This window comes from Elgaria multicarinata, chromosome 6, assembly GCF_023053635.1.
Source record: "Elgaria multicarinata webbii isolate HBS135686 ecotype San Diego chromosome 6, rElgMul1.1.pri, whole genome shotgun sequence".
NCBI lineage: Eukaryota > Metazoa > Chordata > Lepidosauria > Squamata > Anguidae > Elgaria > Elgaria multicarinata.
In genome coordinates, this window is record NC_086176.1 from 92,854,519 (window position 1) to 92,879,453 (window position 24,935).

The 24,935-nt window shown below is 42.7% G+C and overlaps 1 protein-coding gene across 2 annotated transcripts in view; it reads left to right on the top strand.

The window, feature by feature from the left end:
* The window catches only part of PLPP1 (phospholipid phosphatase 1), a 100,491-nt gene that overhangs the window by 42,429 nt on the left and 33,127 nt on the right, over window positions 1-24,935 (top strand). Inside the window, exons 2-3 of one of the 2 annotated variants that reach the window (XM_063128070.1) lie at window positions 6,474-6,625; window positions 12,566-12,846. In XM_063128070.1, the coding sequence (XP_062984140.1) occupies window positions 6,474-6,625; window positions 12,566-12,846 (433 nt within the window). The remainder of the gene's footprint in view (window positions 1-6,473; window positions 6,626-12,565; window positions 12,847-24,935) is intronic. The other variant, XM_063128069.1, reaches the window with a different exon arrangement.

Sequence of the window (24,935 nt, forward strand, 5' to 3'; positions counted from 1 at the left end):
ATATGGTTAAATATCACACAGTTACCTTGCTATTCTATTTCTACAATTCTTTTTCTCCTGTCCTTTCTTCATCCTCGCTTCATTTTCAGGCTGCATCCGGTGCACATTTACCTCAGAGTAAGTTTGATTGATCTCAGTGGGGCTTACTTCTGAGTAGACATACATAGGATCGTGCTGCAGCTCTGTTTTAAAGTGACACAAGAGACACACATACCATATTTACCAAAAGAATGGCTTGAAAAATAAATATTGTAGAGCTAGGAACAGTGTAGGCCCCTGACTGTAAGCCCCACCGCTGGCCGGCCTAGGGTTTATTTATGGAAGAGAAGACATCTGTGAACAGCTGCTAGTCATGATGGCAACATGGAACACCCTATATGCATTTACCTGGGATTAAGTCTCACTGAAATCAATGATTACTAGACAACTCTAGGATTTCACTGCAAAGATTTATAGAGTGATCCTACACCTGCTTCCTCAGAAGAAAGCCCAACCAAGTTCAATGAGACTTTATCCCCTCTCTGGATTCTGTATTTTGGTGTTTTTTTGTTGTTGTAAATTTGGTGCCAATTACCCTTTGATATTCTATGTTTCATTTTTGTGCAGATTTAAGACACCTTGAGACCAAACTATATAGGCCATATAAATATATACATTAAGTAACAGTAAATTATGACTAGGGTTGCAATCTTCATGCCACTCTTCATTCACTCTTCCCCTTTTTAATACATCCTCTTTTATTCAATCCTATGCCTGTTTAGACAGAAAAAAGTCCTAATACTTCCAGCATGCCCCAGGCTTCTATGCTGGCTGGGACATGCTGGGAGCTGTAGGACTTTTTTCTTTCTATAGGACTGCACCCTAACTCAAGCTGACTTCACAAAAGCACAAGCTCTTGGGCCTAGTTCTAACCTTAACCCTAAGAAGAGCCCTGCTGCATGAGACCAAAGGGCCACCTCCAGCGCAGCCCTATGCATGGCTACTCAGAAGTAAACATGCTGGCTGGGGCATGCTGGGAGCTGTAGTAGGGCTTTCTTTCCTGTCTAAACCGACATAGGATCGCGCCCTAAATGAACGAAAGGAAGAGAATCATAACATTAATCATTAAAAGGCAAGGAAAGTGGTTCCCAAGCCTGGTAGGGTAGTGGATTGGCGCATGGGTCAGTCTGTGCCTTGGCTCTCCCTTCCCTCCCTCCTTCCCTCGTCCCCTCATGACCATACTGTCCATGGCCGGGAAGGGCAGCGGCTGTACCCTGAGCTGTTGCTTCACCGCTGTTGCTTCTCCAGCCTGCAGGTCGAACTTGACGCTGGTGATGAGCTCCTGCACAAGGGCAGCAGCAGCAGCGCCCACTTGGCGCCCTGTTTCCCCCACGCAGACCACCGGGTCAAGAAGCCTCGCCTCCCCGGGCAGGGGCGGGGACAGTCACTCACTCACTCCACGCCATGGCTGCTCGGCAATTGGCTCCCACCTGCTATTAACCTACACCGTGTGGCTTCGCCACGGCAACTGCCTCAATCCGAAAGGGGGCCAAAGAGGTAAAAAGTGAAGAGAGGAGAGCCAGCTCCGGCACTAAACTGAAAGCCAACGATTTTCAGAGTGGCGTCGCTTGGAAGTTTGCCTCCTCAGGCCTGGGCCGCAGCACATTAGGGGGTTCAATGGAACCCTCTGCACCCGCTGTGCGCACGCCAATGAACCCAGGGATTGAGAATACAAACCACAGAGTTTGTTTGATTGTCTTCCAGACATACTCTGGGTAGGGCAACAAACTGTGGGTTAAATAAACCATAGACTAGCATTGCAAACTAGGCCAGTGACTACAGCTGAGGGTCTCATCAAAGACCTAGTTCTGCTGTAAAGGCTCCCTGCATCATGGTCTGTGGGGATATTAATAAGACGTTTCTGTCCTAGATGGATGGATTCTGCCTGTCCTCACTGGTAAACTGGCATTCAGTTGTTTGGACTGAGAAACTCTGAGTAAAATAGCAGATTCTGGAATACTGTCAGTGGTCATTTAGAACTGGAAATATGCAAGCTGTCTTAGGCAAACTGATTAAAAACTTAGCTTAATTTTGCTCTTAAAAATTGGAAAGCAATGAGAATGGTTTTAAGATCTTCTGCACTAACTTATGGCATGAGAAGAGGATGAAAGGCAAACAGCTAAAAGAACAGGGGGTTCTTGGACCAAGAGTCTCCATAATGTTCTGCTGGGTTGTATTTAATGTTAGTCCAACTTAAGTCTCAAAAATTTCAGTGGGTCTATTCTACTTCCTGGTGCTTTTGGACCTCTCAGCGGCTTTCGATACCATCGACCATGGTATCCTTCTGGATCGCCTGAGGGGATTGGGAATCGGGCGCACTATGCTTCAGTGGTTCCGGTCCTATCTCTCAGGCAGGTTCCAGCTGGTGATGCTTGGGAATAGCTGCTCCTCAAAGAAGGAGCTGCCATGTGATGTACCACAAGGTGCCATCCTTTCCCAATGCTATTTAATATTTACATAAAACCACTGGGAGAGATCATCCGGGGGCATGGGGTGGGGTGCTATCAGTATGCTGTTGACACCCAAATATATTTCTCTATGCCTTTCGACAACAGTGTCAGCTAAGGACAGTGTGTCTCCTCTGAATGAATGCTTAGAGGCGGTAATGGACTGGATGAGGAAAAACAAACTGAAGCTGAATCAAGACAAGATGGAGGTTCTTGAGGTCAAAGTTCATAACCTGGGTTTGGAGGTGTGTCAACCAGTTCTGGATGGGATTACACTACCCCTGAAAGATTGTGTTCGCAGCTTGGGGGTGCTTCTGGATCCGTCGCTCCAAATGACAGCCCAGATAGATGTGACAGCCAGGAGTGCCTACTATCAGCTTCTGCTGATATGCCAGCTGCGCCCTTTCCTAGAGTCGGAAGACCTAAAGATGGTAGTGCTTGCGCTGGTAACTTCGAGGCTCGACTTCTGCAATGTGCTCTACATAGGGCTACTTTTGTGCCTAGTCTGGAAACTTCAACTACCATATTTCTTCGATTCTAAGACACCATCAATTGTAAGACGCACACTAATTTCAGTACCACCAACAGAAAAAAACTTTGATTCTAAGAAATAATAAACGACCCGCCATTCTAAGACACACCCCATTTTTAGAGATGTTTATATGGGGGAAAAAAGGTGTCTTAGAATCGAAGAAATATGGTAGTTCAAAATATGGCAGCCAGGTTGGTCACAGGTACACCTAGGGGTGACTGGCAGCCAATTAGTTTCCGGGTGAAGTATAAAGTGTTGGTTATCACCTTTAAACCCTGCATGGTTTGGGTCAAGGTTACCTCCCTGATCGCCTTCTCCCATACAATCCGCCCCGCACACTCAGGTCCTCTGGGAAGAATTTACTCCAGCCAACAAACAAGGCTGACAACTCCACCCAGAGGACCTTTTCTTCTGCTGCTCCCAGTTTGTGGAATGGCTTGCTGGAAGAGATTCATCAAGTTAACAGTCTTCCAGAATTTAAGAAAGCCATAAAGACTGATCTTTTCCGGCAGGCCTACCCAGTTGAATTTTAAGATGGTGTGCTGCTTTTAATGATGCACTGGTTTAAAATGTTTGAATTAGTTGTATATATTTTATGGTGTTTTTATTTGTGTTGTACCCCACCTCGATCCAGAGGGAGAGGCAGGTATCAAATAAATAAATATATTATTATTTATTATTATTATTTTTATTAAGGACTTAGATTAGTTAGAACTTGGCTGTTTGTATCAATGAGGCTTGGACATCTTTGGCATAGAATGTGGAGCTGTTGTCCTGAGGAGTTTGGGTTTTTGAGAAAATATTCTTAAAGTAAATTTCTAATCTTCAGAACCCTTCAGTTTTGAAATCTCTGGACAGGGTTTTGTGAAGATTGCTAGGGGTTGTAATGGTGTTGTGTGTATGGGAGTCTACATTTTGGGGCTTCACTGCCTACTTGGCATGCCTTCCCTAACTTCTGTGTTTCAGTAAGTCTTAATTGGTTCATGTTCCGCCATTTGCTCTTCCATTCTGAAATGGGAATGTGGGTTAATTCTCCAATATAGTGGTCAAATAAAAGTGCTTCGATTTATTTGGCACAGATTTTTGTTGTAGAGTATGTGTACCTCTGCTCAATATTTTTCTATCTGTAGTGAGGGCCATTAGCTACAGATTGTTAATATTGGGCAAATTCCTTTTGTTGAGAACCCTTAGATAGCTGCTACTTTGTTGCATATGTTTCTGGTCCAAGGTTGTCAATCTTGGAATTTTGTAATTGAGTTTCATGGGAACTGATCTGATCTAACTTAATAAGGGAACAGCACTCCCCAGCTAAGATTAAACCAGCGTACAATTTTGACATGACTTTTATGATGGGCAGATTCTAATGTTTGCATTAGTCACATGGTTGATTTGATTGGCCTTTGTCAATAAGCATTCCTCCTTCTTGAGCTACTAGTGTAAAGCCCATTTCACCTTCGGGTGCTAGTTCCTTTCCTGCTTCTTTGCCCTTCAGTCCTCTCACCACAGAGGGGCTCATGAATAATGCAAATGCATAATGAATCCTCTCTCTGAAATTTGCACACGGCGCGGCCCCTCCCTCATGCACCCTGATTGGCCGGCTCTGTCCCCTTGCCCCTCCCTGCTGGCAGCAACAACCTAACCACATGGCTATGCCAAGGGCTCGCCTTCGCACCACATTGATTGGCCAAGTATGGCTGACTGTCATCCTGCTGGCGGAGGGGCTGTCCTATCTGTTTGGCATGGAGGAAATTAATAACTGCTATTAAAGCTCAAGCTTTGGACTTTTGAAATTTTCTTCACGTCTACACTGCTCAAGCTTCAGTTCAAAACAGAAATGAGAAAAATCAGTTGGATAGATCTCGAGTAATAAGACTTACAACACCGTAGTCTTATTTAGATTGTGGTGCTGGTGGTTTAAAAATATATAAGTGTAGGCAGTTTTGGGAGTTTCGTTCTGATTTCATGTTGACCACTGGTTTCTAAGCATGGTGTTTGGCTGATAAGCTGGACTCCTGCCACTTTCTGCAGTATCTCCTGGTTTTTAGGTTACATATTGATATATTCATTCTGGAATTCATTTCACCCCTTATGTCGTTGCAATAATTTTTAGCTGTACGCTTAGATTTATGGAATTGACTTGTCAAGCAGGGGTGAAATAAAGCACACACCCGTTTGTTTAAAGCAAGTAAATGATGGTGTGCCTAAGAGGGAAGAGCCAGCCAAAAAACTGAAAGGAAGGCTGGGGGAAAAATTCTTCATAATGCACTTTAATGGGGGACAGTTTGCGATTCCCTGCTGTACATCAGGAATGTGCATGACCTTGAAGAAAACTATAGCCCTGTTGAGGTCACAGTCCTGGTTGAGTAGGTAGCTGAATAATTAGTTCGTGGAGTAATTAGTTTATTACTCATTAGAAAATGACTGCTTTAATGCAAAGCTGTGTTTTACCCATGCAGGGAGCATCATTCGATGCATGAGGAGGCTAGAAGAATTGACTTGTGTGGCCTTGCCTGCCAAATTCATGGCAAATTATTTCTTCTCTGAGGTTGTCTTTGCAGTTGTAACTAGTGGGAAAGTCTTTCTGGTCGCTACTGCTCCCTTAGATTCCAGATACAGTAATGAAGCCTGGCACATATCAAAGCTATAAAATTGAGTGACTAGGTGAGGCTGACCTCTATCAATGACACGTGTCTCTGTTTTGCTCCTCATTCGCAGTCGTAGTTTCCAGATTTGTTGTTTGGATTTAGACTTCTGTTTGCTTACCTGTATAGATTCATGTGTGTGCGTGCGCGCACACACACACACACACACAAAGATTCAGTCTTTGAAATCCTCCTGCTCTTCTCAATTTTCTTTGATGGATATTTTGTATTGAAAGCTGGTAACAATCAAGATACTTTCACATAAAGTGAGTGTGTAGAAGGAAGAGTTTGAGCAAGAAGTCAACAACAATGCTGGATGCAATTTACAGAACAAGCAGTGACCAAGTTTTTTCCATGTTCCTTTGCATTGTCTGTGCTTATTTCCTGCTTTGTTGTCCTTCCCATTCCGTTCTAGAAATCACAAGTGTCTGTCTCGGGGTAGGGACGTGGATTTGGAAGGAAGGTGCAAATGTGGTTTGCTTATGGGTAAGAAGCAGATATAGAAGACATATTGGAGTTGCCGTAAGGATCTTTCTAAGAATGCAACTTTTGGAAACTGGATGTAGATCCAGCACACTTGTGTGGGCAGAGAGAGATCCTGAAAAGCTCTCCCTGTTCCCTTCTTTGTGTTTTATTTAGCTAAAAACCCCAAAGCATGTATTAAATCAGCATGTATGGAAAAGAAGTTGAAACAATCCCAACTTTCTGCATGTTTCTTTCACGCTCTTGCTTATTGCTCCGGATGGAAAATGCTTGGGGTTAAAGCTTTTTGAAACATCCTGTGTAACATAATTATCTTATTCTTTTTGCTAGCTGGCTTGCCTTTTGCAATTCTGACTGCGAGGCATACTCCCTTCAAACGAGGCGTGTTCTGTAATGACGAATCCATCCAGTACCCTTACAAAGATGACACCATTTCATATGAATTATTAGCGGGGATAATTGTTCCCTTCGATGTAATCGTTGTAAGTTTATACCTCCTTTTCTTCCGTTACGTTGCATTTTGGAAGTTGTCATGCCTTGTTTGATGTCGGATAAAGATGATGTTAAAGGAGAGCAGAGCCATTCTTGCTGATCTGGAAGAAAGAAGCCACAATCCTTGGAGATGGTAGCATGGAGCAATAAAAACAGCGTTCCTTCAGGAATAACCATTTCATTTATTTAGGGATGAGGAAGAAATTGCCCGATGAGAGACAGTGGCATATATCTTAGAACTCTGAAGTGCAGTCTTTCTTCATCCTTTTTAATGTTTCCATTTGCATCATTCTAAAACTTCAGAGCAGATAACTACACACACACACACACACACACACACACACACAATACAACACAACATTCAGTTTGTTTAGAATCTGAACAGAACAGCTGAAAACCTGAACCCACTGCTCGATTTGACTATAGCTCTTAAAAAACATCTGAAATCAAAAATTCTTGCAGTGCTTTCAAAAGATGGACTACAGAAAAAGATGTAAAATGGTAGGCATCCAGGAACAAAAGTAGCCCTATGATAGAGCAAGTTAGTCATCATGAAAATATGAATGTTATCAGATCAGTGTCCTGTTGAAATTGCCATGGCCTTTTGATGAACTCCCATCTGGCTAGAGAGGCTCTTTTTTGGTGCTGAAGTTTGGAGTTCCAGCTGTAAAGATGAATTCAGGAACAGCCCCAGATCCCAAGCCTTTTCCCCCAGTAAGGTTTCATAGAATCATAGAATAGTAGAATTGGAAGGGGCCTATAAGGCCATCGAGTCCAACTCCCTGCTCAGTGCAAGAACCCACCTTAAAGCATGCCTGGTAGATGGTTGTCCATCTGCCTCTTGAAGGCTTCTAGTGTAGGAGAGCCCACAACCTCCCTAGGTCATTGGTTCCATTGTCGTTTCAAATTCTCCCAAGCGAAATCATAGAATAGTAGAGTTGGAAGGGGCCTATAAGGCCATTGAGTTCAACTCCCATCTTGATCCTCTTTCTAGCCATGGCCAGCCTTGTGTGTAAGCACAGGCAATGCAGGGGTTCTTTTGGGTGTGAAGGAGAAGGGGAAGTAGCACATTCTCACCAGCACATCCAGGAAAACAGAGGGAGAGAAAGGAAACACAGCTAGTCCATCGGTTCCTGTTCCCTTTGGCTCTCCGTCATCTAGCCTGCCACAGCCATTCCATCAGGTGACCTGAACTGTTTTCATCCAAACTGGTTGTTATAAGCACTGTAACTTTTTAAGAACTGGTGTCCTGAGTTTTTCCTCCCTCTTTGCCCTCCCCATCCGTTTTTCCTTTGGTGCCATGTCTTTTTTATTACAAGCCTGAAGACACACACTGCCAGGGATTTTAAACTGTAAACCATTCTGGGGCTGAAGAGCCAGGTAAAGGTGGTTTAAATAAAATAAATAAATAAACTGAGGGCACTGAACTTGATGTCCATATGATCTTGCCCAGAGGTCTCATGAACATGTTCTAAATAGGAGCTCACAATGGGATCCCCTGGGAAGGACTCATAATATCCCATCACTACTTTGAACCATCCTCAAGTGAAGTGGATCCAAATAAACAGCATAAGACTGAACCTCTAACATGTTATTTATTTCACATTTGACTGGCAACTGAGGTTGAGCTAAAATACAAGAATTTTGTTTTGTTTTTGATCTGTGCACCATTTTTTCCCTTTTCCTATTTACTAAAATAGTTCATCCCAACTTCTGTGCCCACTCAAAGGGGAATGCTTTTTGCCTCTTAATGGTCAGTAAAAGGCCAATGCTTTTAGGTTATGTCCTTTGGCACCTGGTGCAAGCAATCTTGCACAGGGCAACATGGTCCTTCAGGATGGATGGCAGGAACCTAGATAGTAAATGTGGCTGGATGTAGTTTTCTGTTTGATATACGGCACCAGTATAGATTTGCCTCTTGTCTTCAGGCAAGGACTTAAGTGACATGGGAGGTTTGTGAAACAATCCCAAGGGATTTTTCTTTTACTCAAAAAGACTCATTGGAGGGCTGCCAATTTGTTCAAGGGTGGGTGGAAATATCAACCTCTTCTGTTGAAAGGTTGTTTTCCTGATCTGAATCAGGAATATACAGATAACGCCTGTGCCAGTATTCCTCTATTCCCATTGAGCAAATAGCTTTAGGGAATGTGCAATTTAGTCATTCCCCACCTCCCCCTGCCCCATCAGATTGCCAACTGATATAGCTGCATTTGTGTTAAAAAAATGCTTTGAGAGATCTGATTGCAGATCTCTTGGGTCATGTGTGTTTGCCAAGCTATTGCTGATAGAGTTTTCCTTTACTGGAAAATTGTTTGTACTATAGTTAACTGGAGTTGGTCATTTCCAGCATGTCTAGTTATTTTTAATGTTGCCTGTTCTAAAAGCAGTTCAGAGAGCTTTTCATTCAAGGATGTTCATTGAAACTCCGTAGCCATGATCATATTAATTGGAAAGTAAAAGAGGTGCTTCATTTTCATTGATGCTAGGCATTTAAGGAAAAGAACTGGATGGATTTATAGTTTAAGGGGGCAGGCAGCATTTTCTAGACCTGCCCTAGACTTTCTGGGCTTCTAATATGAAGCCATTCTATCAATAAGAATCATATTCAAACCATACAGGGCGTACTTATATGGCAGGGGAAAGGTGTTAAGAAATGGGCCACTACACTGATATATGTGCCTTTAACAAATAAATATGCACAGGTGAGACATATAACTCTCCAGCCTATAACTCTAGTTTCTTTAAATCCTCTAGATTACCACTAAACCACAGCAGTGTGTGTGCCAAAGATATTAGCAAGTATGGCAGACAGCCAAAGCTCCAAAGGCCCCACAAGAGCCAAAAGTGTAGCTGCTAGGGACTGGCCATGCTGCTTGGAAAGTTCGTGAGATTGGTTTTTTTTAGCACTCTTCATGAGCCTATTGAGTTCCACTGAATTGAGGAGATTCTCTGCCCGCAATATAATGGACTGGCTGTTGTGCTAACCTTTTGGCATCTGCCCTGAAACTCACAAGGTGGCAACCAAGCAACACCCAATCAGTATGACCAAGTACCAGAAAATGATGAAATCAAGCACCTTGCCACATGTGTAAAGTTCAATGAGATAATTGTATGTCGGCTGTTACTGACTTTCTGTGAGGAGGCATCACCCAGGAGTACATGGAATTCCCGTGGGATAAATGTCCTAGGACGCCTCTTAAACCAGGGATGAAGAATGTGTGGCTTTCCACATGTTGTTGAATTGCAACCCCCATCATCCCTCACCATTGGCTTTGTTAGGGCTGATGGGAGTTGCAGTTGAACATCTGGAGGACCACACATTCCTCACAACTGGCTTAGACCAACTCCCACAAACTCAGTCTCAAATACCCTGTTACTGAAAGGTCTGTATGCAAGTGGACCACTGCTTGCTGTGGACCTGATTATAACGTAAGAAGTAGCCATGCTCAAAACTTCACTGTTCCAATGGATGATCTTATACAGGGGGCACAAAAAACACAAAGACAGCACTCTTCCCTCCCATCTTGTTTTGAATGAGTTTATTACTAAGGAGAATGACCCTGGTTGTGTTTAAGTCTCTGATAGACCCTGGGTCTGAAGGTTATTTCAGGAGGGGGGATTCCGTCTCACTGTACCCCATGTCAAGACACTTTTTTCCTCAGTTGGAGTGTTCTGTTTGTCAGTGATGATGTGGCTCCTTGCATGTGTGTAGGCCAGGACAGTTGCCAGTCTGAACCCCAAAAGTGCATAGCCCTGCCAAGACTAGAGAATGTAGAATCAGCAGCACTTCAGCTCCTCTATAAGGCTTCTCCGAGTTCCACCTTGAAACTTAGTTCACCTTGTCCCCAATCCCAAATGTGAATATTTGGATATGCATTTTTTCCAAGTGCATACCCAAATGCACATTTTTCATCCATTGAATGGAGTGTAAAAAATACTCCCCCCCCCCCCCATGTTCATATTTCAAAGGCAATTCACAAGCTCAGGGGATATGTGAGCTTTCCCTGAAAAATGCAGTTGTATTTGTGGTTGCAAGTAGGGCCAGCTCTGATGTTGAATGGACTGAAACAAACTTCTTGTGCATCCCTGGCCAGGACAGGGGTGCTGGTATTTTTCAACCAGGTCCTAGTGATGCTTGCCAGGTCCATAGGATGCTTTACGCCTATGATTCCCTATATAGTGTCAGTATTACTAAACAGCCCTTGAATATTTTAACGTGTGCTGTGAGGGACAACTCAGGCTAGAAAGGGGGACCATCTGACATGAGTTTTACGGAGTGGCTTCTTATTATCAATGCTAGGTCCCCAAAACATCAATACACAAATGGAAGGTGCTTCTTCATTTCCTTGCTGGGTTTTCAATTCCATCTTTTTCATTTCAGCCCCTCATGTTACAGCAAGTGCTACTCTGGAAGGCCCTTTAATATTCAGAAGCAGATGGGGGGTGGGGCAGAGGTAGGAAAGGGGAGACTGAAAAGCCCTGGTGATCTTTGATGCAGCTTTTTGGATGTTAGCTATTTTATAACCTCACCCTCCAATTATTCAATCGGCCAGTGCATGCTTCTCTAAAATACAGGCTTCTTGGAGACTTTAAAAGGTTAATATAATATAAACATACCATCCAGTTTTAAATGATGTCCTGTCTTGGTACCTGGTAATTCACTTGCAGTAAGTTAAGGCACTAGTGATACAGAGCTGTCCTCTGTGAGCATTTAACTTGTTCTCAAGATGAAAGACAGAATGGGCCTCAGTCTCTGTGTTTACTACATATTAAAGTATGTTGGTAGAAATAGATTTTTGTCGACTATGTGCTGTATTTAATTAGCAATAATTGGCCTTGGCTAGATAGTTGCACTAATGGAAAAACCTTGTAACTCCTAATGACTTGAACTGGAAATTATCCTCCTCTATCCTCTCTTATGGCATTTCTTCCGACAGCAGAAGATGAAGAGGACACACTAAAATCAGTCTTAATTATGAAACAATGAGGGCCAAAACAGACATTACTTTAAGTCTGTGTCTAGCAGCTACATCCTCTGCTCTCTTTTTTATTCTATAGTGCAGCAGTCTTGATCTAGATTGGGACCCTAATGTAGGGGCTGTTAAGGTCTGGATTGGCTCTAGAGTAAAAATGCAAAAAGAATAGCTGCTAGACACTGTTCCAAAATAATGTCTGTTTGGCTCTGAGTGCAAATGTTTCTCATGTAATCAGTTTGCCTTAATACAAAAACATCCTCCCCACCCTGCCCCAAAAAACACCTTCCTGTAAAGGAACACCAAAGTTACAAAGTTGTATTTTCCCGTAATTCCAGTTTTCTACCTCTAGCACCTTTGTTATTGTTTCAGCAAAGTATTTGCATCCTGGCGGAAACCTGTTCTTTTAAAAGATTCCATTTTGCTGAAGTATGGGAGGTTCCCATGTTAAAACGTTGGCCTTTAACATCTTTGGCAAGAATGCTCTTGTCTGGCCTTTAACTTGGTTCCTGAATTTCCAGAATTATCACGTTCTTGGCAAAGAGGCCATTTCTTTTGAGCAGAAGGTTAAGAATGAGTGGAAATTTGATGATGAAGAATGAAATGCTCTGTGTGCAGAAGGTGCTACCACTTTTGTCAAACAGTGTGGGAAAGGTGGTTATCTCTGGACAGGGGGGAAGGTGAATGGTTCCCACTGCTTATTTTATCCATTCATTAAATCTTTGCCTTGTAATCAAAAGGGAAAATAACAGAGTTTCCTGTTTATTTCCATGATTTTTTACTTAGCCATTTGAACCAGACACCCAAATGGTTTCCAGAAATTCTTTGCTCTTCATTATAGCTTAATTTTCACTTAGTTAATTAAAAACCGAACTTAGACGTGTGCAATATTAGAATGTCTTTAGAATGTATGAAAGTGTTTCTTTAACTTGTATCTTTCTGTGTTTTTTTTTCCAGATGATCATAGGAGAGGCTCTTTCTGTGTATTACAACCGTTTGCACTCCAATTCATTTGTGCGAAACAACTATATTGCAGCCGTTTACAAATCCATTGGGACATTCATCTTTGGTGCAGCGATTAGCCAGTCTCTGACAGACATTGCCAAGTATTCTATAGGTAGACTGAGACCTCACTTTCTGGACATATGTAAACCAGATTGGCAGCGGATCAACTGCAGTTTAGGTTACATTGAAAACTTCAAATGCCTTGGAGACAAAACATTGGTTAATGAGGGGAGGTGAGTCTGTTAACCTAATATGTCTGTTAACCTAATATGTTTCATAATGGAGGCTTTGTGTGTGTGATGAAATTTCCTGGCAAAAGTGGGAATTCAGCAGCTTTGTAAATGGTATTTTGATCCCAGTTTTGTATTGACAATGGATAGTGCTTCCATTAGCAACACCCCCCCCCGCCCCACATTTCCCCTAATTCATTGACCTGGTTCACATGTAACAATAGCCCATGAGTTAAACACAGCCCATGTGCATGAGTGTGAGAAAGTGGACGCACTGCTTGCAGCATCACTGCCATTTCCATTTTTACTCAGCAACCCATGATCAACTCCTTCATAGGTTGCTGAGCATGTTGTCTGAACCCAGAGTACTTGAAACTATGGTTTGTTGTTGGTTTAACTGCTGGGTTGATTAGCCCCTAATGAACCAAAGACTCTGGGTTTGGATGACACACTCAGCAACCTACAAAAGAGCTGATCGTGGGTTGCAGAGTGTGCCTGCTCTTTCCTGTTCATCCCCAGCAGCTGTCATTACGTGCAAACCAGCCTATTCTGATAATTGGTTTTAAATCATTACAAGTTTCTGTAGATGATATCAATCCACATACCAGATTCCAATGATGAAGCACTCTTAGCCATACAAAGAAGAAATTTGTAATGGCCGTGAGGCTAGCATTATTTGGATCACCATCTCTTCCTTTTGAGGTATTGGCACTAAGAGCAGGCTGGTGCAAGTAGCCTAAGGATTAATAGATAATCCTTAGGCTATTTCCAGTGTTAAGGTTGTGAGTGTTGTTGCTTGTATAGCCAAAAGGGCATTATTCACACACAAGAAGTATCAGCAGGCTTGGGAAACCCAGAAGTACAACAAAATCTCTTAAGAAAAAAAACTTAATGGGATAGGAGCCCACAAACACCCCCATGAGGGCTAAGCATGCTCAGTGGCCTTATTCTGAGTCAGATCTTGGTCCCTCTAGCCCAGTATTATTGACATTAACGGGCAGTGACTCTTCAGGGTTTCAGACAGGATTGTTTCCTAGCCCTATCTTGGAGATGCCCGAGATTGAAGCTGCAACACTTGGGATCTACCATTGAGCCATGGTCCTTCTCCATGCTGCAACGTTACTTGTATATATCTAGCACTAAATATTTCTGTAACATCATTTAAAAAGAGTAAGGATAGGCGAAGCTGTCATGGATCCTGGTCAAGGACACCAAATTTATGACTGTTCCCCCAAACTCCACCCACAGTGCCACATTGCAAAATATCTTTAGAAACGTTGGAGAGTTTGCACAGAAGTTTGTGATATGGCGTTCAGTTCTGGCGATTGGAGGGGGAAAATGGGTGCACCAAAAAGGAGTTCTTTTGACCACAACTCCAGGAACAAGAATGGTGACACTACTTTGGTGTGAATCTAAAGAACAATATGACCTTCTCTTAAGTGCCTGTGGAAATCTTGTATTTGAGCTTTTCAAATAGCAAACCTCTTAATGTGAGGGGTGTTCTAAAAGTGTGATATGACATGGGAAGGGATTGCTGAACGAAGAAGAAAAGTCAGATTACTTTAGGTATGCCCAAGCCCTTGTACCTAATGTAGTTCTTTGGAAACACATTCATTGCCTCTGAGTGGTCAGTTATTGCAACTTAGTTGATCAAGCTTCTGGCCCCCTCCACATATTTTAGCCTACAAACACCTCTCACCTTTGGCTATGCTGGCTAGAGCTGATAGGAATTTTAGGCCAAAACATCTGGAGGGCAACATGCAGAAAGGGGCAATTAAAATGATCAAAGGGCTGGAATTACAACACCTAGGACTGTTTAGTTTAGGGAAGAAAGAGAATAAGAGGAGACGTGATAAAAGTGTACAAAATTATGCATATTTTTGGATTCCCTTCATGACCTCGGATTTTGTGGCTCCGTCTATAACTGGTTTGCCTCCTATCTAGTGGGTCACTCTTTCAGCGTGTTGGCTAATGGCCGCTTGTCTTCTTCTTTTCCCCTTTCAGTAGGGGTTCTACAAGGCTCAGTGCTTGGCCCGTTGTTGTTTTCTTTATACATGTTGCCCTTGGGTAATCTTATTCAATCTCATGGTTTCCAATATCATCTGTATGCCGATGATACACAATTATATCTTTCATCTCCGGAACTTTCTCCTGATGTTCACGATCGTATCTCGGCATGTCTTTCAGATATCTCAGCTTGGTTGCTTCATCATCATTTGAAACTTAATATGGCAAAGACTGAATTGCTTGTTTTTCCTCCTAAACCTTCTCCTCATCTCTCATTCTCTCTTACTGTTATTTCTCAGTTGGACTACTGCAACCTTCTTCTCACTGGCCTTCCTTCTTCTCACATCAGTTCGTTGGTTTCTGTTCACCACTCTGCTGCTAAGATCATCTTCTTGGCTCGCCGCTCTGACTCCACTTCTGTTACTCCACTTCTGAAATTTCTTCATTGGCTTCCAATTTACCTCAGAATCCAATATAAACTTCTCTTGTTGACCTACAAAGCTTTTCACAGTCTAGCTCCTTCCTATCTTTCCTCTCTCATCTCACACTATTGCCCCGCTTGTGCTCTTCGCTCCTCTGATGCCATGTTTCTTACCTGCCCAAGGGTCTCTAATTCCCTTGCTCGGCTTCGTCCATTTTCTTCCGCTGCCCCTTACGCCTGGAACGCTCTTCCAGAACATTTGTAACTACAAGTTCAATCGCAGTTTTTAAAGCTCAGCTAAAAACTTTTCTTTTTTCTAAAGCTTTTAAAACTTGATTTTGATCTGATTTTTATACTGTTAGTTTTACTCTATCCTGTACCTGTTTGGTGCATTCTCTTCCCCTTCTTATTGTTTTATTATGATTTTATTAGAATGTAAGCCTATGCGGCAGGGTTTTGCTATTTTATTGCTTTACTCTGTACAGCACCATGTACACTGATGGTGCTATATTAATAATAATAATAATAATAATAATAATAATGCTGCATGGCATAGAGAATGTGAATAGGAAAACATTCTCACTCTTCCGTAATACTAGAACCTAGGGTCAAGCCATGAAACTGATTGGTGGGAGATTCAGGACAGATAAAAGGAAGTACTTCTTCACAAAGCACATAGTTAAGTTATGGAATTCATTACCACAAGATGGTCACCAATTTGGATGGCTTTAAAAGGGGGTTGGATTCGTTCCTGGAGGAGAAGGCTATCAATGGCCATTAGTCCTGATGGCTATGTGCTACCCCCAGTATCAGAGGCAGTTAGCTTATATACACCAGTTGCTGAGTAACATGGGTGAGAGGGTGCTGTTGCACTGTGTCCTGTTCATGGGTCCACTGTGTGAACAGAGTGCTGGACCAGATGGACCCATGGTCTGGTCCAGCATGGCTCTTCTTATGTTCTTATGAGGGCCACAAGTTGCTGAACACTGATCTAGCAACAAGCTCTGCAGAGCTGACCTAAGCCCAGCTTCTTAAATGTCTGGAACTACTTACCTTGGACCTTAAGCTTTACCTTGGAAGTTCAGGTAAGCCAAGTCAGAGTGGCAAAAGGCTTACACAATCAGTCTGTTTAAAATGATAAGGAGAACCAATGGATTTATAGCTGAGGAGGAAACCACTGCATTTCCTACTCCAGTAAATAGCTCAGTGAGCAATAAAACTGCCCTCAGATACTTTTTATGTGGAGGTTTTCAAGAATGGAAGAGAGAAAAAACACATTCTTTAATCAGTGGCCATACTGACTGGGAATGTTGGGAGTTGCAGCCCAACGCCATCTGGAGAACACCATCTTGGAGAAGGTGGCCCCTGGTGGGAAGTTAAGCATGCTGGCTGAAGGCCTGTGAAATTCAGCTGCTGTTAGTTCTAGCAGTGCCCGGCCTGCTCTGTGTCTCAGTCACGTGGGAAGGGAGAAGGCTGCAAAGGCTTTTGGCACCACACACTTCTCCTCCCTTCATCCCTCTTGCCTTCTCTGCCCCTCTTTGACTAGCTGTTCTCGTTGAGAGGCTGCTTGACAGGTGCGAAGGGCTTTGCAAATGCGGTGTCAGCTTTTTGCTACAGGTGCCAAAATATCGTAAGACAAGCAACTGGCATTCTGCCACTTGGAACTTGTGAATGTGCCCATAGATGAACAGGTAGACGAAAGAGGATTGATGGCTGACATTTTAACGATTGCATCCATCGCGGCTTTAACTATTCTGGCTCATAAGGGGTGTGCGCGAGTATGTTTATAAATGTTTTATATTTGCAGATTATTTACAGCTTAGTTTGTTACTATAAATGAAACATATACTCAAATGTTGTTCTTTTGGCTCCCTAAAGCTCTTCTGTGTTAATGCTATGACCCCATACGTTTTCAAAGTTATTCTGTGATCAGAACTTTTAAAGAGATCAGGCTGTAATGCTCTTAGCCCCACTGATGTGCTCTGTTCCCTCCAGGCAGTGATCATGCTGTACAAACTTACCCTTTATCGTGCTCTATAATAAAGATGAGATCATGTGAGGTCTTCTCAGTTATGGGGTGCTTGCAGATGAGGCTTTTATTGTGCAACCGTCCTGATTTGTTCATGGAATTTTCCAAGGGGTCCAGACATCGTCTTACAGGATAGCTACAAAAAGGACAGAAGAAGTGGTGGCAAAACACAGGATGGCTGCAAACTGGTTTTGCCACCACTTCTTCTCTCCTTTTTTTTTTTTAACCAGGAAAAGAATCGATTAAGGAAGAAAAGCACAGTGCTTTTTGATTATTAGTGCTAGGAACCCTCCACCTGGAAGCACCCGTTACAGATCTATATGTTTGCATCCTACATACAAATGACATTGTAAACATACTCTCTCCCCCACCCCCCAGCCTGTACCATCATAAAGAAATGGTAAGGCCAAATAAACAGTTAAACCTAGTTCTTGGTTGACTATTTCCTCATCTCTATTTAAATTACTTGCCTCTACTTCATACAGAAGAATTTACCCTAGAGCCTACAGTGAGATAATCTTCATGTAGGGAAAAAATAGTGTACACGTATAAAACATAGCGTGAATTTATTTGCTATGAGTACACAAAACTGGCAACTGATTTGGAAGCTGCTTTTATTTGATGGGAAGTTTTTGAGTCTGGAGTCCATTTGCTGATGTATTGAATGTATGTGAATACAGTTTCCATCCAAATACATAAATAATTGGCTTCCCATCACAATAATTACAGCATTGGTGCCAGATTTCGTTGCACAGAACACAACATGGCCTTAGTGTCATTTCTGCCACAGAGTGTTTTCTTACTTTATCCTATTAATAATAGTAGATTGAATTGGATATTATCTGTAGCGGCCTATTGGTCACTTTGATCTTTGTGATGCATTTTCATAACTTTCTTATGAAATGTGCACCCCACCAAGTTGTTTCTGGTGGTCCACTAGACCCCTCTGCATCTTCTGCCACTGAAAAAAATCATGGTGCTGCTTCCTGAGGTTTCCTTTGCTAGTGTTAACTAGCTGAGAGATGGAAGATAAAGAAGGGATTTCCTTTCTAGCACTAGTGCTAGCAAGAGAAATCCATGTACGTGTATGTGTGCACAGATGGACATGTACATCCTCGTTGTACTGTCCAATGCAGCGCTCAGGGCCAAAAAAGTTGGGTACCCCTGCTACAGAGCACTATTCAAACAACGTTTAACACTTTCCTATTTCTTTCAATGGAAGTGGTCTACAATGCTAAACACATTTACTCAAAAGTAAATCGTATGGGTTCAGTGGAACATATTCCCAAGTATGTGTGCATATGATTGCAGTCTATTTATTGAAAATAGTGGGGAAAGTGCTTAACTTTGGATTGTGTGGGAAAAGGTACATTGCTTTATAAAAGTTAGATGATTTATTTTGGGCTCTTTGCTTGTGCTGTTTTTAGCAGCAGCGTTATGAGCACATTGAGCTTTCCAGGATAACTTAAGATTGTTTGTTAAAGACAGAAACTGTTTTTATATGTCCATAATGACTAAACGTTGGTGTCAGTTTTCAATTTACTTGACCCACTGGCCTGTATTTTTTTAAAAGTATATACTAGCATGATCTCCCTTACTACAATTAGTGTACAACTTTAAATCTTGCTGAAAGCGATTCCCACAGTTGTACATAAATAAATATGGACATCTAATTTTAAATTGTCTTTGTTTGGTCTAAGGAAGAGCACGATATTTTTAAGGTAAAAGAACAAAAAACAGTAGCTAGGGAGCAAACGGAAGTCATTTTGAAATCTACCTTTAAACAAACACATTTCTTGTATGTGGGTATGAAATCTGTGTGTGTGTATAGATATAGATATATGAAATCTAAAAAGAGCATTCAGAATAAAATCTAGTTTTTGTGCATATAGGTACTTCAGTGCTGAGTGTAAACTTAGTCATCTCAGTATTAATTTCTAAAGTATGTTTTGGTGATGCTCAAAATCCAATATCTTAAGTCTCAATACATTTGTTTGTCAACTTGCCTCCTCTATGCCAGTCTCTATTCACCGCTTCCCCTCCACTAAGGGCCAAACTTAACATTCTGCTAATCATACATTGCAAAATTATGTATAAGTGCATGCAAGCCCAATTCGGATTGGGATCATGGTGATTCAGGAAGGTTCTTAAGCTTCTTTTTACCCCCTTACTGGGCGGGGGAGGTAAAAAGAAAAGAAAAGTCTCCATTGGATTCCATGTGTTTAGTTTGCTCCTTAGTGGATAAGATCTTATGTTAAAACACAGTACAAATATCTAGCTATATCTAAGTGTGGTTTAGGTAATCTACCCTCCCTTTTTTGAGTGTAGAAAATCAACCAGATTGTATTTCCACTGTGTCTATGTGTGGTTCAAAAAAGATGCTATCTCTGTTGAAGGGGAGAGGTCATGCTTGCTTTCCTATGGTACAAGGACTGCACTTGCATTGGTGACTTAACGGACCAAGACTTAGATGTGTACATGGTGACTTCTTACTCAGTGGTGAGAGGAAAGAGTTTATGCTAATATTCAGAGATGTACTCCATTATTTCCTACATGTGCAAGGTCCAATTTGTGGCACTGAAGGAGAAAGTGCTGGGGTACATTCTCAGACTAAACCATCTGCTCTTATGCAGTTCTGCCTGATACATTTGTGAGAGGCTCCGTATGTCCCACCTCCATCTGAGGTTAAATTAGTGAGTATATGGGGCAGTACCTTCTCTAGGTAATGTCCTGCACTGGAATTCACTTCCCCAGGAACATCCATCTTCCTTACAACACACACACACATACACATACTTCTGAAGACCCTTGTAGCTTTCTTAATTTTTTTTTTATGTTTTAACTTGGCCTTCCACTTCCTAGGGCCCCCAGATGTGGTGGACTACAACTGCCATCATTCCCAGCCAGTGTTGGTGAGCTAGCTGGGTCTGATGGGAGTTATAGTCCAGCACATCTGGAGGGTGCTAGGAAGTGGAAGGCCAAGTTAAAACATCAGAAACAAATTTACAGAAAGTGACAAGGGTCTTCAGAAGGGAGAGAGAGGGTATAAGGAAGATGGATGTGGATTGGCTAGCTGGGGGTGATGGGAGTTGTAGTCCAACAATCTAAAGGGCATGAGACTGTAGGAAGCTGTTTCAACGGATTCCCTGTTTAATTTTTTTTAATAATCTCTGGTCGTTGTTTTAGTTTATTATGGATGTTGTATTTTCTTAATGTAATTGTTGTACCTTATATTATTGTGTCAGACCACACAACAGCCCAGTATTTTCAACATTGACTGGGGTTTCAGCCAAAACTCTTTCTCGGCCCTGCCTGAAGACACCAGGGTTGAACCCGGGAACTTTTGCATGCAAAGCAGGAGCTATGGGCCCTTCTGCAACTTGGTTGTTTTTATGATGTGCTTGTTGGTCGTAGACTGTTTGAGGTCTGTATGTGTAGAGGGGAAAATGCCATGGAATTAAATATTGGAATTAATTCATCAATCAATCAGTCCATGCTTTAATTGATTAATGAAATAAAGCCTTACTTAAATATAAAAATGTGACATCCACCCTGATTGGCAGGGTTAATGAAAAAACCAATATTCTGTAGGTGTTAGAACTATTAAAGGATCTTCAGCCAGGCTGGCATCAAAGTTGCATTAGTTTGCTCTTTCCTGCACAAATCATTATAAAGAAACTCCAGATGGATTTTCCTCCCGTTTGTATCCAAAAGTAACAAATAATTTGTCTTTCAAGGTGGAACTACAGTTGCTTTAATTTTAACAGTAAAAATAGGCATCTGAAGCTGTTTGTGATCAGTTGAAGTTAATGTGCCCTTTAAATTTGAATCTTCCACAATACTGGTGGCCTTGATTTATTATTTCTTTTTTATTTTTAATCAAGCATTTTGGTTTGTGGCTGTTTAATAGGGCACGTGCCACACTCTCAACTTGGGGAAAGGAAATGTTCAAACAATGCACAGTAGCACTTGCCTGTTAAGTTGTATGTTGTCTCACTTTAGAGGAGCTGTTCCTTTCCCCCAAAAAAGTCACTTTCATGGGAGCAATCTTACAGCATGTAAATATTTTCAAATTAAAGCATCAGACAGTTGATCAACTAAAATCTTTAACAATGCGATCTTACCCCCCAAATACTTATAACCCTCTGAACTCGGAGACTTACAGGCATCCAATGCAGAGCGGGAGGAACAGCTCTGCATTTTCACTAGTTGGGCTTTTTTTGCCTATCTAGTTGGGGTGCTGCGGAGGGAGAGGGAAGAAGGTTGGGGAGGCCTGGGCATACTTTGTACCTCTCCAGTCCTCTCCCCTCCCTGCCCAGAGAAACACCTCCTCTCCGAAGTCACTTTTGTGACCTTAAGAGAGCCAGCCAGTGTGGTTCTCTCTGCGCCAGCTTCGGCAGGGAGGGGACAGGGAGCGTGGATTTCTGGATCTGAGGTCAGAGCACTATCTCTGTCCTCGGTTCCAGGAATCTGAAATATCCTATGCCCCCCCACCCCAGACATTATCTGGGGGCCATAAGATTGCTCCCTCCATGACTGAAATTGCTGATCAGGAATGTATCACTAAAACATTAATAGAACCTTATACTGTGTGTTCGCACGTGATGGGATATGTTTTTCTTTCTTCCCTGTAGGGAAGGGTCATGTATGAAATGGCTCTAACTGAAGTAAATGCACATATGAATACACACACACACACACACACACACACACACACACACACACTGTGTGATGCCCATCTGTGCACAATGTCTTTTTAAGTTATTCCAGTATTACAAAAGGTGGAGCAACAAGTGAGGAAGTCTAGCTAGGGAAAAATAAATCTATTTGTGGGTGAGGATAGAATGCTAAAATGGAACCTGGAAGGAAGCTTAAATGTAACTCTGGAGTATGTGCTGCATGCATGTTAAAATATTTTTAGGATTTAATATAGGACTTGTACTGCCAATTGTATAAATTTTCATTGTGGAAAATGATATATCACGGTTCTTCTGCAGAAAGGTCAGGTATACTGAGAGGAGCATTCCTAGACTTGGTGTTGCATTTTCTCAGCATGGTAAATATAACATTGAAGAAAAGCGGAGCAGAAGAACTTGCCTTGACCTTGTTTACTTGTTTTTACTATGAATACTTTGTCAGTTGGCAGAAACAAGAGGTGTGTGTATGTATGTGTAAATTAACTGAACTTTTTTGTAGCACATTTTTATCTAAATGTAAATGATTCCTCAAAAATAAAACAAACACACACACACACACACTTATTAATTTTGGAGAATGCTCTTCTTCAGTTATCTAGGACTGTTGTTGATCAATGTTGTGTGCTATTGGAGCTGGTTTCTTAACTCCAAAAGAAGGACATGTTTAAAGTAACTGTGAAACCACAAAATGCAGGGTGTTCTTGGTGGCAGAGGCATCTGGAATTAGATGGGTTTTTATTTGAGAATTCCCAACCTTGTACATGGACCCAGTAGTCCTGTGCTCCAATTATGGGGTAATTGGAATGGGAGATACAAACAAAAATGGCAGCTGTGCTGCCAGCATCCATGGAAACACTGCTAATGCTCACCCAGGGATCAGGGCCTGTGCCGGTGATGCTGCAGTTGTGGCTCACATGGGGAGTGCCAATGAACTCACAGAGCTAAGGACAACCTCCACCCTACTCCCAGCACAGCTCCCCACACCACACCACACCACACATGACAATGCCATCTTTCCACACTCCATGAGCTCCTGCGGCACAGGCAACAATGGAATACAGAAAGCTGCCTTATACTGAGTCAGAGCCTTGGTCCATCTAGCCCAGTATTGACAACACTGACTGGCAGCAGCAGCCCCAGGGTTTCAGGTGGGATCCTTTTTCTTGCCCTACCAGGAGAAGCCGGGGATCGAACCTGGGACGTTCTGCATGCAAAGCATGTGCTCTGTCACGCTGAGCTATGGCCCCTCTCTGCAGACAGGGATTTGAATCACCTTATGCTGCTCACAACTGCCATTTTGGACCACAAAACACACACACACACAGAGAAGGAAGGAGAGCATGCAACGTAGCACCCACATCTGGCTCCCTCGGCAGGCAGCATGCACAGCTCTTCTCAGGCAAGGGGTGAAGACTCACCAAGGGAGGGAAAGGCTCTTTTTGACAAACAAAAACTTGGCTCTTTTTGACAAAACCTTGGAAACCCCATGGAGAAACAGCTGGAAGCATCCTAGTCATCCTAATCACTGCTACTAGTCATGGGGCAGGCCTCCCTTGTGGCCTGCAGAGAACTGGGCGTCGGAGAGCAATGTGTAAAGAGCAGAATTCAGCAACTGGGACACATAGGCCTGGTTCAGACAACACGCTAAACCATGCTGCTTAACCACAAAATGGTTATGGGAATGCATGCATTCCCTTAACCATTTTGTGGTTAAGCAGCATGGCTTAGTGTGTTGTTTGAACCAGGCCATTGTCCCAGAACCTAGATGCACTGTAGGTGTTTGTGAAGGGATGAGAGGCAAGAGTTGAGTGGTGCCACCTGAGTGCTCATGCCTCAGGGGAGGGGAGATGTCAATATCTGTGATCATACTCACCCCTTCCCCCTTTGGGGTTGCCGCGGAGCTCTGTGTGTGCTCATGCAGGAACAGCTTGGTTCTGTTGCATACACCCAGGCTGTGATCCTGCAAGGCAAACATGCTTGCGAGTGTTTGACCAGCAGTGGTTGTAGAGCCTGGCCAATGCCAACGGAGAGCTTATGTGTGTTTTGGGGGTGGGACACGACTCACTGTTAGGGGAAAATAGTGTTGCAGCAATATAGCTCAGGCAAGACACATTATTCACAAAGAGCAAAGTGGGGTGAAGGAGATGGGAGGCATTCTCACCAGCACATCCTTCCTTTGATTACCTGTGTGGAGTGCTCTGTCCAAGAGCCCCCGGTTTTTCGGAGTGGGCTGGGGATGGAGGCTTGTGTCTGGAATCCCTGTTACAATTCTTGGCAGAGGAGTATTAGCAATGTGTTTAAGTTCCAAAGAGTATTCTTGGGAGAGTTTACTTTGTGCAAAGTGCTCCTTTTGAATGCAGATCGACCTTCTTCCCTGTTTCCCATCACCAGAGTTTCCCCTTGTGTGCCCTAAATGTGTGTGACTTGAGGCCAGAGAGAATGGCCCTATGACAGGCACCCCCTAATCTGAAATTTGGTCTGGGGCTTGTATCTGTATGGGTCTTATATACTGTTAAGTGGTGTGCTGGGCTCAGGGTGCAAATCAGCACCCATCATATAGTCTGTCATGTCATCACGGGGTTTGTGGGGATAAATTTCCCCCCTCTATTGAGTTCAGTGGAGGAGGGAAACGTAACGTCTTGTGCTGCATCCAGCACCAGTATAAAGTTTCTACTGTCCACAGAGATGTGGTGATTGTCTGAGCGGATGTAGGATAGGATGTAAGTGTACTCATCTGTGCTGCATGCTTCACAGCCATAATTCTGCCCTGTTACCCATTTGTCTGATGCCTCTTTGCTGGCAGAATGGCTGCATTGGTGGAGTTTTCCAATGGCTCTACCTTTCATGGCTGTGGCATATCTGGGGTTGTGCCAGTGGAGCAGGGCTTCCACCATATCCTACACTCAAGAATAGGATTGCAGTCTAACAGATTAGACTA